Source organism: Ascaphus truei, chromosome 2, assembly GCF_040206685.1.
Source record: "Ascaphus truei isolate aAscTru1 chromosome 2, aAscTru1.hap1, whole genome shotgun sequence".
NCBI classification, from domain to species: domain Eukaryota; kingdom Metazoa; phylum Chordata; class Amphibia; order Anura; family Ascaphidae; genus Ascaphus; species Ascaphus truei.
Genome location: NC_134484.1, coordinates 147,899,712 through 147,924,720, shown reverse-complemented (window position 1 = coordinate 147,924,720; position 25,009 = coordinate 147,899,712). Strand labels below are relative to the sequence as shown.

Genomic DNA, 25,009 nt, shown 5'->3' with positions numbered 1-25,009 from the left:
TTTTAATACCTAATATTTTATTATCTTTGTTGACAATAAATATTTATTTTAAAACGTACCCACCATTACTTATCAGATGAGTGCCCGCACTAGGTTTCTTTTCTCGTTTTATCGTGCTGGCTACATCACCTAGCGGAGCACCGCTGATTTTATATACTTACCAGCTGTAGAGGGGGTAGCTGTTTAGTGTACTCATCCACCACATGTGCAAGCATAGGTCGCAGGATACAGGTGGAACCCTTCTCATTCATTCTCTAGAGAATTGAACTCAAAGAAGTCATGACCATGGAGAGGCCAACAAGCATCCTTAATGGGTCTTATGATACATGTTGTGCAATCTGGTCTCCTTACCTGATCTCACTTTATGCCTGGTAAGCTACCCAATTTGCAGAAAGGTTAGTCAGACATGGTCCCTTACAACATCACAGAACATTGTAATTGGTATTGCCATTACATACGCGCATGGAACCAGTCATTCCTCCTTTCCCCTGTCTTCTAGATAAGAAGTAATATGATGCAGAACGCATGTACTTTGTGTGCCTCCTTTATCCTGCCCCCTTTTCCGCTTGCATTAATGTAAAAATGTGGCTTTAAACAAACAAAAAAGTAAATAGCTTTCAGCTTATCTACAGAACTTTGAGGTGGCATTAATAGGAATAAACAAAATTCTATTAATTCAATTCTAAAGTCGGTTTCTACATTAAACACTATGCAAAAGTAGTATCACATGGAAATATAGTAATAAAGTTTATAATAACTAGTAATATGTAATTTTACCATTATATTTTGTATATGCATTGTTCAAAGAAACCAAAGTGTGGGTTTTATATGCTTACTTTAACAGCGTCAAATCCAAACTAGATTGCACTGTTGAAGAGCTTCGTGCTTTAAGTCACTAGAAAATCAAGGTTCCCTTCCAGTCTGTGATCCAAACTGCCAAAATGAGTGTTAGTAGAACTGCAGTGTTCTCTCCCCCTGCTGACCGGTGTTAGCCTAACACGGTGTGTGTGCTGCAAGGCCTCGGTCCCGCTGCGCTCAGTGGCGCGGGCGGCCACACGCGAGTTCCCCACCAGCAGGGGAATCCTGCGGAGCCGGTCCTGGTCCCCCCTGGCTGCACAGCTTACTACACGCTGTGGCGCGTCAGCCGCTATGGGATACAAGAGAATGGTGTTCCCTAGCGTTGACGCGTCACGTGGTGTGGTTGTGAGCCAATGGGGAGGGGAGGCTTCGGGAGGAGGAGAGGCTTCGGGGAGCGGGGAGGAGTGTGGAGTGACAGCAGCGTGAGTGCCTGTCTGTGTGTGTGTGTCTGAGTGCGTGCGTGCCTGTCTGTGTGCGTGAGTGCCTGCCTCTATGTGTGTGTCTGAGTGCGTGCGTGCCTGTCTGTGTGTGTGAGTGCCTGCCTCTGTGTGTGTGTGTGTGTGTGTGTGTGTGTATGTATGTGTGTGTTGCTTTACTTACCCGAGCCGTGGAGGGAGGGGGGGGAGAGTAGCGGGTCCCTCCGCTCAAGCCACGCCCCCCCTCCCGCTCAAACCTCCCACTTCCGCCCCCTACAGACCACATATCGCGGTCTGTGTATGTCAGCGCCCCGCCTGTCTGCAGTGCGGGCGCGCTGACTCTGGGAGCGGGGCCTTAGCCTAAGAATATTTTAGGATTGTTTGTTCCTGTATGTGGCTGTGACTTATATTTAAATTGATTTACAGTAATCAACTGTATTTAACTGGTAACTGGTGCAGCGTTGCACCAGCTAACATTATATAATGGATAATATGTCTGTTGGGGACAATTAATGATATCAAGTGCCTTTGATGGCCCTTACACACCATAAGACCAAACAATGAGCAGTTGAGTATGCAAACAGATTACGACTTCTTATTTTCCTTTCAGCTTCACGAAAGCCTTAACGGTTCTATGAAGAGTTGTATGCAACATTTATAGGGTCCATGAAATTTATAGGGTTGGAGCTTCCATTACAAGTGACCAGGTGCTGATACCATCTCAACCCAGGTTCTCCAATTCAAAGAAAGTGTTGCAACTGAGTAACTAGCAAAATGCCATAAAGCCAAAGGATAGTTTGCAGAGTTACGGAGACTGTTTTGCCACTACAAATTAAGGTTCCTATATCCCTTCGATCAATGAGGGAATCCTGAAAGCAGCACGTGCATTAAGAATGTGGAAATAAAAATGGACACTTACTCCACCAGCACTGGAAAATAGACCAGAAATTCTGGCACATTAACCACTCCTTCCAAGCTGAAATCATATTTGCAGCCAAACAGTGGGTACTTTCCCTTCTCCTGAAACTTGACTGTGTACACATCATTGCCAAAAGAATTTGTATCTGATGCTTCAAGGCGCTTTCTGCAGAGATAGAGGGAGGGAACACACACACACGTTGTGGTTAACTGAACAAAACCACAAAGTTAAATAAACTCAAAATTCTGTTGATGCCAATTTAAAGTACAAACATTGAACAGACAACAATTTTAAGGGAAGCAGCAAATTATGTTGAACTTGCATTATAAAGGATGTTCTAAAAAGGTACAAGGCTTACAACTAGAAGGATGTCTTATGTGCTGCAAGTATTAATGGATTCAACCTGAATAATGTTTCCTAAATGATCGCCCTGATGAATGCAAATGCTGGCATTTATGGTACAACAAAATGTGACCTTTTTGACACCTTCGAGTACCTGTATTCCCATAATTTCTAGCTTGCTTGCAACAGGACATCTCCAAAATGCAATGTATAACCTCAGAGGAAAGCAGGTCACCAGCATTCATATGAAAGTTGCAAAACAATTTCACACACTATCTTCAGATCTCCATTACGAAGAACTCAGGTCATTGCTGAGCACGGGGACACGATTTTAATGTAAAACAAAATGATACATCTTTGGCAATAAGTTCCAACTTATTCAAAAGGCCAGCATAAATACCTAAAGCTGCACAAATTATATTTCAGAGTTTTTTTTTATTCAGTCACAAAATGTAAAAACATATTGTGTTAAAAAAAATAGATTACACAAATTAATGTAAAATTACTATTATATATTTCATTATGCGTCTAGGCCAAAGTATTTATTTTCAGAACGAAAACATTTTGAAATATTATTGTTTGTAATAGTATAGGATTTATTTCCTCACTATGAAACAATACTGCTTAAGATGTAGGTGAAAAAGTATGAAACAATATGTTTAAATGACAAATATACAGTTTATCTGCTTATCACATTTGAACAGTGGTATGGTTAATGTCCCAAAATCTTACTTTTTTTTTTTTAATTAATTCCATCACCTTTTTTTCTCTTGCACTTTGGACCATACCAAAATAGTGTGGGTGCACAGTCGGCTTAAGAACCAATAAAGAGGATCAAGAGCACTTACACCAGCTCAAAGCCATCTGGAGTTGTGCCGATGAAATAGCCTCCAGGGCAAAGCCTTTCACAGGCATTTCTCAGCATCATGTCAGCCTGCTCATATGTCTCAAATGAGTAATGGTAAACAAACTGAGAGCTGCAGATGTCAAAATTCATCTCTGGATTGCTGTACTTTTCAGACAGGAGCTCCTAAAAATTACAACAAAAGGATTAAAACAGAATATCCGTGACATTTCATGGGACATAGGGGACATTTTCATATTGCCTCAATTTCTACTTTTCTGGGTTCCTTTAAATGAGCCGTTTCCAATTAAATGTTAGAAATAATGAAAATAAAGGGTTAAATCATCTCAGATTGTCCCTTTTGTCTAAAGTTTCAATAACTATATGGCATGGGTTAATAGACCAAACTCGCTACACTAATCTACCTGTTATTTGTGTGTTCAGGCATTCAGGACAGAACTCAACCAACAATGCATATTTTGAAAATGTGCAAAGGATTCTAATTTGCACCAAAAGACAATACTACAGAAGGTGGGAGCTCTGCCCCATAGGTGGGACCAAGAGACGACCATTGGAGGGTTAAGGAAAAAGGCGTTTAACTGGAAGTTTCAACAAAGAAAAAAAAATAACCTACTTTAACAAATTTTATTTAGAACAATTGCATTTTCTGTCTGGGTGCTGTAATCTTAAATCTTCCTGTGGCATTAATTTTTTTTTTAGATGTGCCGCAAGTTATTTATATTGTTTACTATTTCTTTTACTATTTCATTTAACTTTTACATTATTTGCAAGTGCAGTGTAGGTCATCTAGGAACGTCGATAGATCAAGAAAATATTTTTTCCCTTCATGTCCAAAGGGGTTTCCACGCGATAGTTCCCCGATCAGCACTAGCTCAGTGTTATGAATGCCACCATAGGGAGCAAAACCATCAGTGCTGGTAATGGGTTTTATACAGTTCGTGATGGAATATTGTAGCCCACACATCAAGCCTTAACCCTTTCAAGTGAAGGGTGTTTTGGCGAGAGACCACATATTAATTCATTCCTATTTAAGGATTGGGGTGTATGAGAGAAACCATTATATTATACATTCCTTTAAGTGCCCTCCAGTGGAGAAAACAAACAGACCAAATCAAATGATGTCATAGATAGAAAGGCAACAAGGAATTGTGGTCCAATTCAGGATTTTGAGTTTCCATCTGAAATTGGATTGTCAAAAAGAATGATTCCTGCGCTCCTACCAATTAGGCTAAAATAAAATAGTGATCTCGTGAATAAGGGTTATTTCGTTAAACCCTTTGGCCAATGCATTATAAGCCTGCAGCCAACGTTGAGGCATAACCGAATTTGCAGGTACCTATACTGAATATATGTAATTACTGTCCCATGGACTAGTGAAAAATGTGAGAAAGCCCTGAAGAAGTTAAATAAAGGTACCTGCAAATTTGGCTATGCCTTGACGTTGGCTGCAGGCTTATAACGCTTTGGCCAAAGAGTTTAACTAAATAACCCTTATTCATGAGATCACTATTTTATTTTAGCCTAATTGGTAGGAGCGCAGGAATCGATATGTACAGTCTTTCTGAAATTGGATTCTATCTTATACATGTTAGGTTTTTTTCTGGGGGTTTTGGGTGTTTCTTCCGGGTTATAACTATTAAAATGAACAAATATCTGAAAAATAAGGGCAGTGGAAATAAATAAATAAAATGTCATGTACAGGCATACCCCGGTTTAAGGACACTTACATTAAGTACATTCGCGAGTAAGGACATATCGCCCAATAGGCAAATGCCAGCACGTCCTGCACAGCAACACCGGCTCCCTATCTGTACGGAAGCTGTGCGCAAGCGGGGAGACTATAGAGCCTGTTACATGCATTATTTACATCTGTTATGCCCGTATATGACGATTGCAGTACAGTACATGCATCGATGAGTGGAAAAAAGGTAGTGCTTCACTTTAAGTACATTTTCGCTTTATATACATGCTCTGGACCCATTGCAGGGTATGCCTGTAGACTACCATAGAGCACACTTGCTTTTTTCCCCCCCAGCATTTATAATCTTATATTGAAATTCTGCAAAAATATATGAGGAATTGTTGTTCATATACATTTTATATTATAGGTAGCACTGTTCTCCTTTAATTTAAAAATAAAAAATGCAAACACGCACTTTCCTTTTTTTACAGAAAGTAAAGCAAAATCTATTCCTTTTTTCTCTACTTACCATCAGAAGCAAAGGATTTGCTAGATGGATGCCAGGGGACTTAAGTGTCACAGTGGTTTCAGGGTGAAACCATGTATAAAAAAAATAAATTATATATATATATATATATATATATATATATATATATATATATATATAGAGAGATAGAGAGATAGAGAGATAGAGAGATAGAGAGATAGAGAGATAGAGAGATAGAGAGATAGAGAGATAGAGAGATAGAGAGATAGAGAGATAGAGAGATAGAGAGATAGATCGATCTCTCTCTCTCTCTCTCTCTCTCTCTCTCTCTCTCTCTCTCTCTCTCTCTCTCTCTATATATATATATAGAGAGAGAGAGATATAGAGAGATATAGAGATATATATATATATATATACAGCTAAACCCCGTTATAGCGCGGTCCTCGGGGGCCACCCGATCTGACCGCGCTAGAACCGGGGTCGCGCTAATTAAAAAAAATGTCCGCCGCGCGCCTGATCGGGAGGGAGGGAGTGAGGAGGGAAGGAAGGAAGGGGTGGCCGGAAGCCCTACACGTTCCCTAGCAACGGCGAGTCCAGCCGCAACCTGCTCCTTACCTCCCACCACCGGCATCCATTTCCTCCCCCCCAGGCCCCCACACCTACCGGCTCTCCGCGGCATAGCCCACGCGGGCCTCCGAGTCCCAGCCTGCCCCTCACTCACCCCCCCCTCCTCCCGACACCCCCCCCCCTCCTCCCGACACCCCCCCTCCACCCGACACCCCCCCCCCTCCTCCTGATGCCAGCTCCGCTCCGATCTCAGCAGCCGACATCAAAGGTAGGGAGGGGGAGTGGGAGGTGTGGTGTAGTGTGCTGTGAGAGCTGAGTGCTGTGAGAGCTGTGTGCTGAGAGAGCGTGCGCAGTGAGAGCGTGCGCATCGAGAGCGTGCGCATCGAGAGCGTGCGCATCGAGAGCGTGCGCATCGAGAGCGTGCGCATCGAGAGCGTGCGCATCGAGAGCGTGCGCATCGAGAGCGTGCGCATCGAGAGCGTGCGCAGTGAGAGCTGGGAGTATGTGCAGTGTGGTGCGTGCAGTGAGAGTGAGTGCTGGGAGTGAGTGCTAGGAGTGTGTGCAGTGTGCAGTGGGAGTGAGTGCTAGGAGTGTGTGCAGTGTGCAGTGAGAGTGTGTGCAGTGAGAGTGTGTGCAGTGTGCAGTGAGAGTGTGTGCAGTGTGCAGTGAGAGTGTGTGCAGTGTGCAGTGAGTGTGTGCAGTGTGCAGTGAGTGTGTGCAGTGTGCAGTGAGAGTGTGTGCAGTGAGAGTGTGTGCAGTGTGCAGTGAGAGTGTGTGCAGTGTGCAGTGAGAGTGTGTGCAGTGTGCAGTGAGAGTGTGTGCAGTGTGCAGTGAGAGTGTGTGCAGTGTGCAGTGAGAGTGTGTGCAGTGAGAGTGTGTGCAGTGTGCAGTGAGTGTGTATGCAGTGTGCAGTGAGAGTGTGTGCAGTGTGCAGTGAGAGTGTGTGCAGTGTGCAGTGAGAGTGTGTGCAGTGTGCAATGTGCAGTGAGTGTGTGCAGTGTGCAGTGTGCAGTGAGTGTGTGCAGTGTGCAGTGTGCAGTGTGCAGTGAGTGTGTGCAGTGTGCAGTGAGAGTGTGTGCAGTGTGCAGTGAGAGTGTGTGCAGTGTGCAGTGAGAGTGTGTGCAGTGTGCAGTGAGAGTGTGTGCAGTGTGCAGTGTGCAGTGTGCAGTGAGAGTGTGTGCAGTGTGCAGTGAGTGTGTGCAGTGTGCAGTGAGAGTGTGTGCAGTGTGCAGTGAGTGTGTGCAGTGTGCAGTGAGAGTGTGTGCAGTGTGCAGTGAGAGTGTGTGCAGTGTGCAGTGAGAGTGTGCGCAGTGAGAGTGTGCGCAGTGAGAGTGTGCGCAGTGAGAGTGTGCGCAGTGTAGAGTTACTGTAGAGTAAATAGAGTACAGGAGAGGGAGTGGATCAGTGAGTAAAGACACTGACTGGCACCGAGTTTGAAGCAGGGGAACCTGGTTCAATTCCTGGTGTTGGCTCCTTGTGACCTTGGGTAAGTAACTTTATCTCCCTGTGACTCAGGCACCAAAACAGATTGTAAGCTCCTGCAGAATGTCTCTGTAAAGCGCTGCAGCAATATACAAGAACATGCTATTAAAAATGCTAAACCACCCAGGATTAGAGAGCCATCCTTATCACATAATTTGTTAAACATTTGTCAAAGCTGCACTCCTTGCACAGTTTAGCAGCCAAGAGTCTGTTTCTCTCCCCAGTTAAACGCCATAACTTGTACCTTGGTAGAATCCGCGGTCACAAATTCTGCACTAAAAATATATTCATGTCGGCATCGTTTCCTCATATCGGAGTAACGTTGTTCACATTGCTTGACAGAAATTTCAGCTATATCTGTAAAACAATCCAAAAAGGTAATAACTTTTAGTAACTTTTCTCCCTTTTAATGTTCTTGGAATATAGAATGCAGTGGTGAATACAGTAAGTTACACAGAACAAAGCAGTGGTAAATGTAACAACGTATTCTTCTTACTATGAGCCTTAACTGTCAGTCAGTTGCTGGTTTTTTTTGTGTGAAGTTGGTTCTACGAGAGTAGTAGGTCTTGAAACAGGGACTGAGAGAGTGAGTGGCTCAGTGAGTAAAGACACTGACTGGCACTGAGTTTGAAGCAGGGGAACCTGGTCCTTGTGACCTTGGGCAAGTCACTTTATATCCCTGTGCCTCAGGCACCAAAAAATAGATTGTAAGCTCCACAGGGCAGGGACCTGTGCCTGCAAAATGTCTCTGTAAAGCGCCACGTAAAACTAGCAGCGCTATACAAGAACATGCTGTTATTATTGAAAAGAGGACTGCTGCTCATCATAGGCTGGAGGGCAAAACGATCTTTACCTAATGAATACTCCTATCAGCTACATGCATGAACAGGAGCCATTTGCACACAAAGTAATGCTGCAGTACACTCTGCAGGAATTTTATCTCCCCTGTGATCGACTAAAAGTTTGAGACCCTAAAGTATCCTCTTACTTTTCAGGCCCAAGAACATTTGAACATCTCCAGTCTGTGGACAGATGATAATTTTGACTGTGTTCCTAGAAGAACACATATAATTGGCATCACTACACCAGCAACTTCCAAAAGCAGGGATCAAGAATCCAAATGAATTGATCTCGTTAATGCCAGAGACCATGTTTGCTTGATTGGCCCTGACCAATTGTAAGATAATAAAATTGTTCAAAAACATGTATATAATACAGGTGTGAGCGACACACACACACACGCAATGAAAGGAACTAAAACACTGACTGGCACTGAGTTGAGAAGCGGGGAACCTGGTTCAATTCCCAGTGTCTGCTCCTTGTGACCATAGGCAAGTCACTTTATCTCCAAAAACATAGATTGTAAGCTAAACGGGGCAGGGACTGTGTCTGCAAAATGTCTCTGTAAAGCTCTGCGTAATATTAGCAGCACTATAAAAGAACAATTATTATTATAATTATGAAAACTTCCATGTAGAATCAACAGAAATTACCTCAATTCAGAGCCAATTGGTTTATTGAAAAAGCTCCAATGCTGTAGCAATAAGTGCCCAATAATCCAGCTCACGGCCAGTTTCGCTCATTGTTTTGGTGCAACTAGTAATGAATTAAACATACCTGTACAGACAAGTTTATCAATTCCGCCCTTTTTCCACTTGAGCAAATCTCCACCCTTTCCACAACCCAGATCCAGCACGGTGAGGTCCCGCTTCTTTTTCTGCCGTACCATGTCTATGAACTCACCTGAACAAGAGAGATTATATCTTAATGTCAAAGGTGGCATTGGAACAGATAAAGAAAAAGTCCACAGCACTAGTATGTCCAATCGAGTATAAAAAAATAAATAAATAAAACGACTTCCATTTATTCCATGTTGTAATCGGCAAGAAAGACAGCAAAAATAAGCAACGTTTCGGGTCACCATGACCGACCCTTTCTCAAGCTCTTGGGGATATTGTAACATACATCCAAAGTAACAAATGTCCTACAAAATATGCTGTCACAAAGGTCAATGGGTAAAACAGATTAAAACCCTTTCTAGAAAAAATTATGTACGTTGGCATTTTAAAAGATAATGTTAAGTAAGAGTAATCAGACATTCAGATTTAAGATATCTAAACTATGTAGATGTATGGCAGTCAACCATAACGGATTGCAAACCCCCCATTTAAGAGACAACTAAAATTGACATTTCAGAAGACACTTCATGTAAATAACAGCACCGTTCTGATTCTTTTTGTCAAACCTGTTTTTAGTTGGATAAGAATTAAATGCAATTGAAAGAAACACTAGTCTCTGAAAAACTAAGCATAGTCCCGTGTACTGCTCTGCACAAATCACAAGCGTTTGCCATTTCTAAAGTAGTTGACCTGGACAAAGTGCAACAGCCAATGAACTTGCACGGAACCATCTTGAATGTGAGATTTACATGGGGGAAAAAAGGGTTTTTAACGTGGATTTTAAAGCACAAGTCTTCCTTATAGGTACCTACAACCTATAAACCTGACCCTTTGTGCATGATCATTGAATCACCAATGGAGTTATGGAAATCTTTAATGGAGGATATTTGTGGTGTGCATTCAAAGTTATTAGTAACACTCTACAGTATATTGTCTCCACTAATATTAGGTAAAGCACAAGCGGGAATCTAAACCACAATCCCGTTCCAAGGTCAGTAGTGACAAAGGAAACTTAAAATGTTTATAACAACCATTCACTTTAATGTATTTGTGCAATGTATTTGTATTCACTTCTAGTAGTTTTTCTACGCTGGTTTTCAGAGTGTGATCTTCTTAACCAAGTGTATTGTTATTTGATGACTTGGAAAACATTTTTCCAATAGGAAGATAGTTACAGGGGGAAAACGTTCAGAAGTCTAAATCCTTAGGAGCGTTCAGGACTAAAAATGCAACAGAAAACCAATTAAAAGAAAACACAGGGAACCCTATGTTTAAAATAATTTCTACAGATCACACCAGTTTGCATTAGTCAGAAGTGGTGCAAAACAAGTCCAACGGCAAACTATACAGAGGTCACGGAGGTTTGTTCAGTAATCCAATTTATATTTCGTTTTCAAAAGGTTATTAAGAAGCAGGGACTTAACTGTAGATACTTTTCTATTCCAGTTTTAAAGTAACCCAAAATGTGTACACATTTAGGAAATATGAACATCTAAAGCAGACGAATCTTTCCCTTGCTCAAGAGGCCAGTGGAAAGGCGAAACATCAGAAGAGAACGATTTCTAGTGGTAACCCCAATATTGGGGGTATTTCCCCACCACCATGGTCCAGTAAAACAAACCAAAACCAAAAAACAAACACACGAACATGCAATTATGTAGAATGCTGCTGTAAAAAAATAAGTGGGCACTAAAAGAGCAATCCTTGCCCCCCACCCCCCTTTTCTTTTTTAAATGTAAAAAAAAAAAAAAAAAACCACAGGATAGAAGCAGGGGGTCTTTGGAGCTGAAACCCATTCATTTCAGCCCCGGAGACCCCCTGCTTCCAGAGATTCGTACCTCTGTAGTAGGTGCCAGTAGTCGCACTGGCTGAGCTAGCTGGGCTTTAAAGTTTAGAGCTCATGCGTCACATGGGCCAATAGGAAGCGGAGTCTGAATAATGCCACAGCTTCCTATTGGCCTGCAGGGCGCAAGAGCTTTGAAAAGCGCCCATTGTGTGATCCCTGCGAGCAGCGCGGCTACCTGCACCTACTACGGAGGTAGCTCCGGAAGCAGAAGGTCCCCGGAGCTGATATTAATGGGATTCAGCACCGGAGACCCCCTGCTTCAATCCTGTGTCAAATATAAAAAATAAAAGTGCTTGGATTGCCGCTTTAAAAACAAACGGAGGATGTTACAATGATGGATAAATCATTCCCTTTTGCAAAAAAAAGATGTGTTTCTACCACAATAGTGCTTAGAAATGTAATCTTATAGCCTGTTCGCAAAGAAGAAATGATGCACACAGAAATAAGAAATAAAATCTGCATACACACTTATATACAAATACATACAAACTTGTTCAAATGATCCCCCTCTGCACAGATACCCTACCAATGAGAGCACTTTTCATCCAATTATTGAAGTTGCGAAGGTAAAAGATGCGGCTCTGGCTGCGGGCGTCTAATCCACACTCTTGCAGTTCATTGTAATGCGCTGCAACTTTTGAGCCGTGGCCTTCTTCCAAACACTATTTTTAGAAACACAGCAAGGGTCACAGGACGCAGGGTCAGAGATCAAACATGAAAAATACATGAACATTCAAATTTCTTCTAGAATATCAAGAATAGACATAGGGTGCTCAACTCCAGTCCTTAAGACCCCTCCCAACCCCCCCCCCCCCCCACTTCTCCCAGGTCATGTTTTCAGGATATCCCAGCTTTAGCACAGGTGGCTCAATCAGTGGCTCGTTCGAAAACTGCACCACCCGTGCTGAAGCTGGGATATCCAGACAACATGACCTATTGAGGGTCTTGAGGATTGGAGTTGAGAACCCCTGCAATAGAACAACAGTTCCAATAGTGTCTTTACCACAGGACAGCAGTACATATGTACTGTACTTCATGTTTTCCGTTCAGTTTAAAGAGCATCATAGTTCTACAGAAGTGACAGTATTGAGCAGTAGCAGCTATCGCAGTTAAGTGAAGGTTACCTTAGAAACTGAGTTGTAGAAGGAATACAAACTGCACGTAATCAAACAATTGTCGAATGCCTTACACACACACACAAGTAGGTACAGATGCAATTTTAATCAACATCTTTGTTCGTGACTTATATTTAAAATGATCGTACCTTTCAAATTAATGATTTTCATTTTGGCAAAGTAATGTGATTCATATCTATGCTAACTTACATATGCTCATTATTATGTGATTAATGTTTTATCGAGTTGAAAGAAAATAGAAAGATCCAGGGCAACTTCGGATTTCTTTAGAAAAATTGATTACAGCTCAAAAAACACAAGCCAAGCCAAGCCAGTCACTTGATAAAGTCCCCTAGGAGGGATGAAATGTTGTGTTTTTTGAGCTGTAATAAATTTTTCTAAAGAAATCCAAAGTTGCCCTGGATCTTTCTATTTTCTCCAATGTTGGATGTTCCAGGCAGATATCGCTGAACCAGGAACACCGGTATCAGCAAGTATTTTGATTGTTTTTGATGGTGTGCAGCTTTTCTTGTGATATTATCTAGTTGAAATACATTATAGTATTAGCAATAACCATAAATGCCTGTACAAAAAAAATAAAAAAAAACTATTTTGATAACATCGTAAATAGTAATAAGAAAAATTTAACAAGATAGATCATTCTTAATATATATTATCTCGGTATTCTATTAACTAAATGTTGAGAGTGAATGATAAAAGAATAAGAAGGGCAGCTTATAACTTTTAAAGCAAATATCTGTAATCAAAGCTAGATTATGACAGCATTTATATAACCATCCAAGGCAAGATCCGGATCTTTAGAGCTATTGGCCCTTATTCAATATGCTGTAAAACTGGTCCCCATGGCTGGGAAAGCTCAAAACCCAATTCATACGAAAATATCTCGGGAAGCATGGTGTCTGCGGCACTTAAAAGAAATATATATATTTTTTTTTTAAAGGTCAATTTAGCTCCGAATATATATATATATATATATATATATATATATATATATATATATATATATATATCCTATAGGGAACCATGTTAAAAATGGTTTTTGAGGCAAAAAGTGACACTGTTTGCTCATTTGCATGTCATTTCCCAGTGGAAGTGCTGTATGCTGGGTGATAATGGGGAAAGGCAGGGTTGCAGACCTGCCTAAGACATGCAGATGAGCATACAGTTGTATTTGCATATATATATATATATATATATATATATATATATATAATTGCTGATTTTACAAGAAATATCTGGAATGCAAAAGCTACAATTAATTGAAATCCCAGTGTCATTATTTTGAGACTATAAGAAATGCCCTCAGTACCTCAAATAATATACATTTCCATGCATAGTGCTGTAAGTTCTTGGAAAGCCAGGCAAGAAATATATTTAAAAAAAAAAGTCTTTCACTCAATAACTTTACTGTGGGAGGGATATAAGAAAACATAACCCCGCAGCTGAAACCAGCCATCAAACTGGGGTTTTGAACTTCAGACGACAAAACAATAATACAGTTTGCATATTTACAAACTATGTGAGATACTTACAACTTTTTTGGATGGAGATTCTTGTGTATCCAATTTCCTTTTCTGGGGTAAATTTACACTTTTAACAGGGGAATCTGCACGTTCTTGGCTCGGTTCCGGCACATCAATTAATCGCTCGGCTTCTGAGAGCTGGCAGACCCTACCTCCTGTATCTGCCTCTGTGTTTGTTTGTGAAGGTTTTTCCTCAAGGTTTCCTTTTTCATCCATGTTTACAAGGTGTTAACTTTTAGAGAGATGATAATTATGATCTCTTCAATTTGTTCTGCAAAAAAAAAAAAAAAAAGAGGAGAAGAATGTTTAAATGGCCAGTCTACCTTTAAATAGAGTATACAACAAAATGCCCTAGAATGGCAAACCTGCCCACCATGTATAGTAACTAAATAATGGTAGTTTAATTGCATATCATCACTAAACAACATGCGGTTTTGTCTGTAGTCAATAATAGGAAGATTAGCAACACACCGTTAACTGTAAATTGCATCAACTTTCCTTCACTGTAATGCATCAATAAATGTGCATTACTTTCTCGCTATATTGAATATGGGCCTGTGTCTTTGAACCAAGGCTTCAAACATTCTATGGCAACCAAGAAATTCTGGCAGATTAATGAGCATGCAGCTCACTATTTTCCCTGCATTTCTCAGTCATTTCATTCTCCTGTTCATATATTGCCAGACAGCCCCTCCTCTCCACTAGGCCCGGGCCATAGAAGGGTGAGGCGATCCGAGCCGCGCTGACGCTCGCCTGCTGAAATCTGGGCGATTTCATGCCCATACAGGCGAGCCAGCGGGCGCGATCGGAGCCGGGGGGAGGTGGTTGGAGGCGGGGCAGTGACGTCGCTGGGCCAATCGCCCGCGACGCACTGACGTCGACGTCACGGCGCCGTGACGTTGACACTGCTGTGCTGTGATTGGAGATTTTCAGTCGACAGCGCGCTGAAAAACAGCTTGGCGCTCGGCTGAAAACTCCAACTCGTCAGCACGCCTGCGGACGCTCGCGTGAGCCCCCTCTCAAGGCATCCTCATTGAGGATGCAGGGGCTCAGCGCTGAGCGTCCGCCCGGCTCAGCGCAGCCTGACCGTCTATGGACTCGGCCTTAGACCTTCATATTCTCCAAAGCAATCAGCCCCTGCAGCCTGATGTGCTTAATAAAAGCCAGGCCACTCGCTCCCTTCTGCTGCCTAGGGCCAGATCAACAAAAAGTGACGGAGAAAGGTCCAGCTTGAATTATGTATATATACACAGATACACGGGATAGCGTAGGATCTGGTTGCACCAATGTGAGGCCCATCAGGTGCACACTGAAAGCAACACCATGTGGCAATATTCTTGCTTTTCAAGGCTGAGCACGGTGAGTGTGTTGCAGATGACTCACTATACTCATAACTGCAGCTGAAGATTTCTTGCCTTTTAGAGGCAGCTAAATAACAAAGAGAATAGTCGAGCCCAGAAGCATCTCTACATAAATGTGTGAAGGGCTTTATTCAGAGGATTTACTCATGAGAAGTATAGTAGCTGAAACGGTCGCTTTTGGGCTTTTATTATTCTTTTAAAGTGCAGCCTCCCACAAATGTACCTAACAAAGGGCATCACCATGAGCAAGACGAATAATCTTTCAGCAAATTATTTCCCTGCTGATGTTTTTGAATCCTTTCTTAGGCCTTGGGCATGGTCAGCGCTTAGGCGCTGACCCGTGCTGAGGCGCGCGCAAGCTTACCAGTGAGCCCCTGCAGCCGCATTGAGAGCGGCTTTAGCAGGGTCTCGCGCACGCTTCCGCACGCGTGTGTCTTACTAAAACTTTAGTTTCGGCGCTCACGGGAGCGGTTCGCCCAATGAGGGCGAACCAGCTCCATGATGTCACTGGCCTGCCCCCAGACACGCCCACGGAGGGCGCACGCTCTAAGGACAGGGAAAGCACCGCTTTCCCTCAGCCTCAGCGCGCCTCCGCACGGCTTCAGTGTCTATGGACTAAGGCTGGGGCCATGGTACTCGCAGACCTGAGCGAACAGACTGCCCTAAGGCAGTGTTCGCGTCGTCCATGCGGTGTGCGGGCGAACCAGCACCATAACGTTACTGTAACGCCCATAGACACGCCCAAGGACGGCGCGCGTTCCATGGCCAAAAAACGCACTCGCTTCATGCGGATGACGTCACGGCCGCACACGGTGGAAGGCGCTATAGATCTGGACTAAATTAGAAATGGCCAAACCAGTTAATAATGGCAACATCACTTACATGTCTGTGGAACTCGTACGTTCCGTCCTACAGATACAGGACAATTATGTTTCAAAACGCTTCAGTGCTGAAAGGGACTTGCAAACATATTGATTTGTAGTGGGGTTAAAAGGACTTTCAGCCATATTTATAAGGCGGTGCCAAGCTTTTAGGCACTTAGCCAGTGGTGGACTTACCTTTTTGCCACCTGTAGGCTCGGGGGCTTCCCTCCCCAGAATAGCGACATCATGACAGCATGTGACGCCACGTTGTCATGGCAACACGCCGTCATGCGAGGTCATGGCGTCATTTGACGCCGGGTTGCCATGACGACGCGACGCTACAGGAGCTGGCCTGTTCCGGAAAAGATACATACAAATTGCCGCTTTAGGCTATGGCCTAGTTAGCCTTATGAAAATCCACTCCTGCTAACAGCCCATGTAATAAATTTGTAAGGTGCGTTATGGCTTAGCACCGCCACATAACCATTGGTCTGTCGCGTCACGTGACACCGAGAGCCAATCACAGAGCAGCCTAATGCTGTGACAGAGCCACGCCCCCTAGCCACAAGCATCACCGTGGCAACATGCAAACGAAACGTGCACATGCACTATATTACAGACTTTCGGTTAAGGCATAAAGATTTAAAAAAAAAAAAAAAAAACATTGCGACCAACTTGTTGTTACCTTTTTTAAACAAATGTAAAATAAACCCAGCAAAAACATGTTGCTTTTTTTTTTTTTTGGAAAAAGCTGAGGAAGTAAGGGATAGATCACATCTTTACATAGGTGTTTATTCCTAGATATATCATTCTATGCATGTTATTTCTTGTATTTCTTTCCTAAGAAAGAGGAAGATGATGGTCCCCTTAAACTTGGATGTTTTCCTTCACCAGGTTGCTGTTTAAATACTATAATACACTATAGATTTATAAAAATGTTTTACCAGGAAGAAATACATTGAGAGAGTTACCTCATTTTCAAGTATGTCCTGGGCATAGAGTTAACATGACAAATAATACATGTTACATAAGGGAACAGGGTATACATTATATACAAGACAATGCATACACATTTAGAGATAATGTATACTATAGGTGTATGTAACAGTTACAGACCAGATTAAAATGTGAGACAGCTTTAGTTTTGAAAGAGCTTAGACTGGTGGCGGCTGAGAGAGTCTCTGGTAGATTGTTCCAGTTTTGGGATGCACAGTAAGAGAAGGTAGAGCGGGCAGATACTTTGCTGAGCCTTGGGACCATGAACAGCCTTTTGGAGTCAGATTTCGGATGATAAGTGCTGCATGTGGTAGGGGTGAGACGGGTAGTTTGCCCAGAAAGTATTTGAAGTCAAGACAGGAAAGATGAACATTGCGCCTAGACTCAAGTGATGACCAATCTAGTTCTTTCATTCGCAGTGATGTGTGTTGTAGTTGCATTGGAGGACAAAATGGCATATTGAATTGTAGAGGGTTTCAAGTTTGCTAAGGTGGGTTTGGGGTGCCGAGCCGTATCCTATGTCCCCATAGTAGCTAATTGGCATTAGCATCTGCTGTGCGATACGCTTTCTGACCAGCGGATTTAGGGAGGATTTGTTCCTATAAAGTACACCTAGTTTGGCATAGGTTTTTGGATGTCAGGGTACCAATGTGCATCCCAAATGTTAAATGGGAGTCAAACCATATGCCCAGATATTTAAAACTAGTAACTGGGGCTAGAATGGTTTTAGCATTGGTTCTGATCTGGAGCTCAGTCATTGGAAGCTTTAGAAATGTAGCCTTGGTCCCAAATACCATTGTTACAGTCTTGTCAGTGTTTAAAAACAGTTTTGGGAAATCCAAGTTTCAAGCCTCAAAAAGTCAGGTTGCAACTTTGATTACTTGGGCTGTAAGTTCTTCAGGGCAGGGATGCCTTTTCCCAGCGTTTACTTTTAATGTCTGAAGCACTCATTCCTATCACAGACCCTCCAACATTTTGCACATAAAATAGGTACCACTGCAGTTACTGGATAGAGAAAGTGCTAAGCAATTCATGACAGTCCCTAGACCTATGCAGCTTATCACACATACACACATATTAAAAAAATGTATGTTTGATAGTTATAACTGGTTTTACAGGACAAAAAAAACGTGAAGTGTACCTGCAAAATGGTACTGTTAGAGGGTATGCTATTCTGTCACATATAATAGTGCTGTTAAACGATATGTATATGAATGGCACTATACAAATAAAGATATACATAAGCAGAACTTATTGTGTGCATTGTGGTGTGATCAGTGTATGCATAGTGCAGATTAGAATTTGTGCCCCTTGCACAATAGCAAGTTATTTTATTGGGCAAAATTCTTTTGCGTTTGAGTGCTGCTGTCAGGGGCAGGATCTCCAATACGAAAACACAGATTAGGCAATCACAACACAAGGATCTTTCAAATACCTGCCCAACCTCCACAGGGTAAATCCTACTCTAGAAAGAATTCACCAACTCAAAAACACACAAACACACTACACAAAATCCCATACTCCACACAAGTTTACGATCATACAACCACACCACCAACTGCGCAACACGAGAGCTGCAGCGCTGGTTCAATCACTTCACCAGATGGCAGATTGCCAGTGTACCAAGGTTATCATCATCAGTAACCATCCTAGCTCATGTAATCCCTCATCACCAATAACACGCCGAGGGCAGACCCCCTAATTACAGACAGAGTACCCGCTCAGTGCCCCGGCTCCTCCTCACCTGCAGTGCCCGGCTGTGTGTGCTGCGGATCTGTGTGTATCTATGTGTGTTTGTGCTGCGGATCTGAGTGTGTTTGTGCTGCGGATCTGTGTGTGTTTGCGCTGCGGATCTGTGTTTGCGCTGCGGATCTGTGTTTGCGCTGCGGATCTGTGTTTGCGCTGCGGATCTGTGTGTGTTTGTGCTGCGGGTCTGTGTGTGTTTGTGCTGCGGATCTGGGTTTGTGCTGCGGATCTGTATGTGTTTATCTGTGTGTGTGTGTGTGTGTGTGTTTGTGCTGCGGGTCTGTGTTTGTGCTGCGGATCTGGGTTTGTGCCTCGGATCTGTATGTGTTTATCTGTGTGTGGTTGTGCTGCGGATCTGTATGTGTTTATCTGTGTGTGTTTGTGCTGCGGATCTGTATGTGTTTATCTGTGTGTGTTTGTGCTGCGGATCTGTATGTGTTTATCTGTGTGTGTTTGTGCTGCGGATCTGTATGTGTTTATCTGTGTGTGTTTGTGCTGCGGATCTGTGTGTGTTTATCTGTGTGTGTTTGTGCTGCGGATCTGTGTTTGTGCTGCGGATCTGTGTTTATTTGTGTGTGTTTGTGCTGCGGATCTGTGTTTATTTGTGTGTGTTTGTGCTGCGGATCTGTCTGTGTTTGCGCTGCGGATCTGTGTTTGCGCTGCGGATCTCTGTGTGTTGCGGTTCTCTGTGTGTTTGTGTGTTTTGCGGTTCTCTGTGTGCTTGTGTGTGTTGCGGTTCTGTGTGCTTGTGTGTGTTGCGGTTCTCCGTGTGTGTTGCGGTTCTCTGTGTGTGTTGCGGTTCTCTGTGTGTTTGTGCTGCTGATCTCAGTGTGTGTCGGTGCAGCGGTTAACTTCTCTGTGTGTTTGTGCTGCGGATCTCGTGTTTCCGGCGTGGGCACCATAGACACCCACGATCCCTGCAGCTCTCCTGTACTTAGAGCCCCCAGGCGGCGGGGAGGACTCTGTGCAGCATACACTATGGCTGTGTACTTTCAATGCCTGGTTCTGCCAAAGATTAAAACTGCAGTAATGTATTGTACAATACAGAGAGTAGTATATTATAAGATGCAAAGCAATGCATTGATGAGACCTTCTTTTTTTCTTCTCATGGCTCTTTAATATGAATGCCTGAGGACCGCATACACTTCTCATAAGAATCACTCTCCCTGTGAACCTGCCTTATAACTAGCAAAGCACCCATGTGCTGGGTTTCAACCTCACCTGGCACTTCCTACATGAATGCACTCATTGCAACTCTCCTGTTAGGTTTGGGGCACGTTGCCCCCAATACATACGTATTCTGGAACTTGCAGTCTATTGTTTAGAAAATAATTTTGTCATGATAGTTAAATAGTTAACGCTGTCCTGAAGAAAACCAACAACGTCCGTTTTAACCCCAACCCACGCCTGTGCCTGAAGCTCTGGCAGTCATGTTGCAAAACTACAAATCCCATGATGCAAGTGTGACGGGCAGCAGGTCTCACAAGGCTCTTAAACCAAAGGAGTGGGTGGTTATTAATGTCTCCAGACTGTCAACCCCAGGAAGAAAAAAATGCTGTAACACATTTATTAAAGGAATACATCCCATTGACAGTTTAATGTGATATTGTGTTATTGTGAAATCGTGTTTCTTTGCAGTAGCAGCAGCAGCAGCAGTTTTCTCTGATAAAATGATCCCATCCCCACTAACACAATCCGGTTGTGAGACTACATGCCCCATGATGCTTGATGAGTGACAGCAGCAGGCTGAGCATGTGCTGGCTGCTTCACATCCGCTGCGTGCAGGGGGAGGATCTCTGCAAGGAGAAGCCCCGGGGTGCACGGCTGTGACCGGATCACCAGATCCCTCATCCCCAGCACAACCTGACATTAGCGACACCAGGAACCCGGAGGCTTTGTTGTTTGTTTAAGGTACAAAGGGTGTCTGAGTGGTTTTTTTAGAGGAGGCACGCGGCCTTGCCTCAGTATTAGAGGAGACCATGCAGCTCTTTGCACCCCCAGCACTGAGGGTGTTAAACTTATATCTGCTTCATGTGGTGGGCGGATAGAGGGTGTCTGAAGGTGCATGTGCTATGCCCAGGAACTCTTCTATTGGGGTGGGGGTGCTGTGCAGACGAAATCAGTGACATACATACATAGCCATAATGTACAACTGTATAAACTCAGCACCCCCACATACAGCCCCCACGCCTATGCCTTCATTTGTTTAATAATCTGAGTATTCAGTGCATGTAGACTTCTTAAGGGGTGACCCTTCACGTGAAATGTAATGGTCACCCAGTTTCTGCTTAGAAAATTCGTGGTATCCCATAGGCTTAGGGAATATGTTATATCATAGTATGTACTTGGGTGTCCTCCTTCAAGGTGCTACTGTATCTATGAAGGTGTTGTGCATCAAACTTAATAGACCTGTAGCTCTTGTATCTGCATTTATCCCTTAAATCAGGTCTCTTCAACGATTTCTCCAAAGGAGCCAGATCAGACCTTTTCAGGATAGAAAGGTCACACGCTTATTTTAAAGTAAATATTTCGACGTTTTGCAAGCATTTATTATAACAGCATGTTCTTGTATAGCGCTGCTAGTTTAACCTAGCGCTTTACAGAGACATTTTGCAGACACAATCCCTGCCCCGTGGAGCTTACAATCTATGTTTTTGGTACCTGAGGCACAGGGAGATAAAGTGACTTGTCCAAGGTCACAAGGAGCCGACACCGGGAATTGAACGAATTCTCTCAAACTCGGTGCCAGTCAGTGTCTTCACTCGCTGAGCCACTCCCTCTCCTGTACAATATATCATTATCGTAACGTACAAATGAGTTTCAGTGTGAAAAAACGCACTTCGCTGCCTGACCAACTTGTCTGAATTTAGCACGGGCAGAGTCTAAGGCCGCGCTTATAGTGTGCACTGCAGTGCGCGTGACGTCGCGTGCGAATCCTGCACTCTATGCAGGCGGGATGCGACAGGAGGCGTGGACCGTGATGTCATGAGAGCGGTTCGCCATTATTGGCTGAACCACTTCACGCGGTGGCCGCATGGAGTGACAAATTCGTATCTCCTGGATTCTGCCGCTCGGCCGTGCCTCTGCCTGGTCGCGTGCAGCATGATGCACAACAAGGTATGTGGTTTGGCACCACGTGCCGTCGCAGTCGCCGCAACTATAAGCGCGGCCTAAGAGCCGCATCAAGAATCCTTTGAATTTGGCCCATTTGCCTCCAGTTTAGGAGTTCTGCTTTAAATTGATACAAATATGTTTTTCAAGATATGTGCAGCACAATAATAGTGACAAATCTTTTCAATGTAATGCTCATTGCGTGTGTCCTAATTCATAATATGCACAGTCCTACACAAAACCATGTAATCAAGTGCAATGACTCAGTCTCAGGAAGGCGTTGCCTTGAATGGAAAAACTCCAACTGAAAGGGTCAAGGTTATCTTTTCACACTCCTTCTTCCTTTTTTTTTTTATTTATTTTTTTAAATAGTATTTCTTAAGCCATAAATGTTTGTTTGCATATACAGGCAGTCCTCGTTTTACAACGAATGGCTTATCCAACGCTATGCAATGCATACCTATGTTCATTTTTACAACGCCAAAACGGCTTATCCAACGCTCTTACGACTCTTTGCAAAGTTGTTTATGTGTATATAATATATTATGTTATATATATATATATATATATATATATATATATATATATATATATATATATATATATATATATATATATATATATATATATATATATATATATATACACAGTGCTCGACAAATAATGATAACAAGTCGCCCGTTGCGAGTGGATTTAGGCAGCTGGCGACCCGTGCTGCAGCTCAATGAATTCCCCTGCTCGTGCCAATTTTTTTTTTTTTTTTTTTTTAAATAAATAAATAAATAATCCCCCTCCTGATTGGGTTAAAAAAAAAAGTTAAAAAAAATGGCGGCAAATCCTGTGGTCTGGTCCCGGCGCGCGTGCACAGGGCAAGCAGAGTGTCCTGCCATTTGCGCTGCCTGTTCCCCCCAGCAACCCAGAATCCCCCGCACCCTCACCCCCCCCCCCCCGCTCCCCACGTGGGACTGAGGGGGAAGCCCAAAACAAGCGCCGCGCGCAATTTAGCCCCCTCCGCTCCCTCCCCCCTCCGCTCCCTACGTGGGACGGAGGGGGAAGCCCAAAGCAAGCCCCGCGCGCAACCCACGTGGAACGGAGGGGGAAGCGCCAACCCTGCGCATGATCCCCCGTGCGCGCCTCCTGCGCATGATCTCCCCCTAATCATCTGCCCCCGATCCCATCTTGGTGTTCGGGGAGCGTGCTTCGGGGGGGGGAGGGACCTGCTGCCGTGCGGAGGGGCCTGCTGCCTTAAGGAGGGGCCTGCTGCCGTGCGGAGGGGCCTGCTGCCTTAAGGAGGGACCTGCTGCCGTGCGGAGGGGCCTGCTGCCTTAAGGAGGGACCTGCTGCCGTGCGGAGGGGCCTGCTGCCTTAAGGAGGGGCCTGCTGCCGTGCGGAGGGGCCTGCTGCCTTAAGGAGGGGCCTGCTGCCGTGCGGAGGGGCCTGCTGCCGTGCGGAGGGGCCTGCTGCCGCGTGCGACCCGGTGAGTGTGTGTGTGTGTGTGTGTGTGTGTGTGTGTGCCAGAGTGAGTGTCTGTGTCTGTCTGTGAGTGAGTGTGTGTGTGTGTGTGTGTGTGTGTGTGTCAGAGCGAGTGTGTGTCTCAGTGTTCTGAGTGAGTGTGTCTCTGAGTGAGTGTGTCTCTGAGCGTGTCTCTGCATGAGTGTGTCTGTGTGTGTGTGTGTGTCTGTGTGTGTCTGTGTGTGTGTGTCTGTGTGTGTCTGAGTGAGTGTGTCTCTGAGTGAGTGTGTCTCTGAGTGAGTGTGTCTCTGAGTGAGTGTGTCTCTGCGTGTGTGTCTCTGCGTGTGTGTCTCTGAGTGAGTGTGTCTGAGTGTGCCTGTGTGTGTGTCTCTGCGTGAGTGTGTCTCTGCGTGAGTGTGTCTCTGCGTGTGAGTGAGTGTGCCTGTGTGTGTGTCAGAGCGAGTGTGTGTCTCTGAGTGTTCTGAGTGAGTGTGTCTCTGAGTGAGTGTGTCTCTGCATGAGTGTCTCTGCGTGTGTGTGTGTGCCTGTGTGTGTGTGTGTGTGTGTGTGTGTGTGTGTGTGTGTGTCAGAGTGAGTGTGTGTCTCTGAGTGTCTTGAGTGAGTGTGTCTCTGAGTGAGTGTCTCTGAGTGAGTGTGTCTCTGCGTGTGTGTCTCTGCGTGTGTGTGTCTGAGTGTGCCTGTGTGTGTGCCTGAGTGAGTGTGTGTCTCTGCGTGAGTGTGTCTCTGCGTGAGTGTGTCTCTGCGTGAGTGTGTCTCTGCGTGAGTGTGTCTCTGCGTGAGTGTGTCTCTGCGTGAGTGTGTCTCTGCGTGTCTGTGTCTCTGCGTGTCTGTGTCTCTGCGTGTCTGTGTCTCTGCGTGTCTGTGAGTGTGTGTGTCAGTGAGTGTCACCCTCTCCCTGTGTCGCCCTCGCCTTCTCCCTGTGTCGCCCTCGCCTTCTCCCTGTGTCGCCCTCGCCCTCGCATTCTCGCCCTCGCACTCTCTCTGTCTTTGTCTCACATTCTCTCTCTGTCTCTCTTTTTCTGTGTGTCTCTCTTTTTCTGTGTGTCTCTCTTTTTCTGTGTGTCTCTCTTTTTCTGTGTGTCTCTCTTTTTCTGTGTGTCTCTCTTTTTCTGTGTGTCTCTCTTTTTCTGTGTGTCTCTCTTTTTCTGTGTGTCTCTCTTTTTCTGTGTGTCTCTCTCTCTGGCTCTCTGGCCGAGTCCATAGAAGGACAGGCCGCGCTGAGCCGTGCGGACGCTCCGTGCTGAGCCCCTGCATACTCAATGAGGATGCCTTGAGAGGGGGCTCACGTGAGCGTCCGCAGGCGTGCTGAGGCGCTGGATTTTTCAGCCGACCAGCAAAACTGTTTTTCAGAGCACTGTCGGCTGAAAACATCCAATCAGCGCGGAGCAGCGTCAACGTCACGGCGCCATGACGTTGACATCGGTGCGTCGCGGGGGGATTGGCCCAGCGACGTCACTGCCGCGCCTCCGTCAGTCTCCCCCCGTCTCCCGATCGCGCCCGCTGGCTCGCCTGCATTGGCATGAAATCGCGCAGATTTCAGCAGGCGAGCCTCAGCGTCAGCGCGGTTCCGAACTGCTCACCCCTCTATGGCCCCAGCCTTAGTCTCTCTCTCTCCGTCTCTCTCTATCCGTCTCTCTGTCTCTCTTTATCCGTCTCTA

The 25,009-nt window shown here is 44.4% G+C and overlaps 2 protein-coding genes across 6 annotated transcripts in view; one reads left to right on the top strand and one right to left on the bottom strand.

Moving 5' to 3' along the window:
* The window catches only part of RNMT (RNA guanine-7 methyltransferase), a 38,906-nt gene extending 18,710 nt beyond the window's left edge, over positions 1-20,196 (bottom strand). Inside the window, exons 1-7 of one of the 3 annotated variants that reach the window (XM_075585425.1) lie at positions 19,989-20,196; positions 13,811-14,072; positions 11,669-11,804; positions 9,235-9,360; positions 7,862-7,974; positions 3,384-3,565; positions 2,194-2,358 (exon numbers count right to left, since the gene is read on the bottom strand). In XM_075585425.1, the coding sequence (XP_075441540.1) occupies positions 2,194-2,358; positions 3,384-3,565; positions 7,862-7,974; positions 9,235-9,360; positions 11,669-11,804; positions 13,811-14,017 (929 nt within the window). In that variant the 5' untranslated portion in view covers positions 14,018-14,072; positions 19,989-20,196. Of the gene's footprint in view, positions 1-2,193; positions 2,359-3,383; positions 3,566-7,861; positions 7,975-9,234; positions 9,361-11,668; positions 11,805-13,810; positions 14,073-18,738; positions 19,666-19,988 lie in introns of those variants that run through there. The other 2 variants (XM_075585426.1, XM_075585424.1) reach the window with 2 other exon arrangements.
* Positions 20,197-20,524: 328 nt separating this feature from the next.
* Positions 20,525-25,009, top strand: part of FAM210A (family with sequence similarity 210 member A) — a 24,825-nt gene continuing 20,340 nt past the window's right edge. For 2 of the 3 annotated variants that reach the window (XM_075585421.1, XM_075585422.1), the window contains exon 1: positions 20,527-20,678. The gene's annotated coding sequence lies outside the window, so the exon portion shown is untranslated. Of the gene's footprint in view, positions 20,679-25,009 lie in introns of all 3 variants that reach the window. The other variant, XM_075585423.1, reaches the window with a different exon arrangement.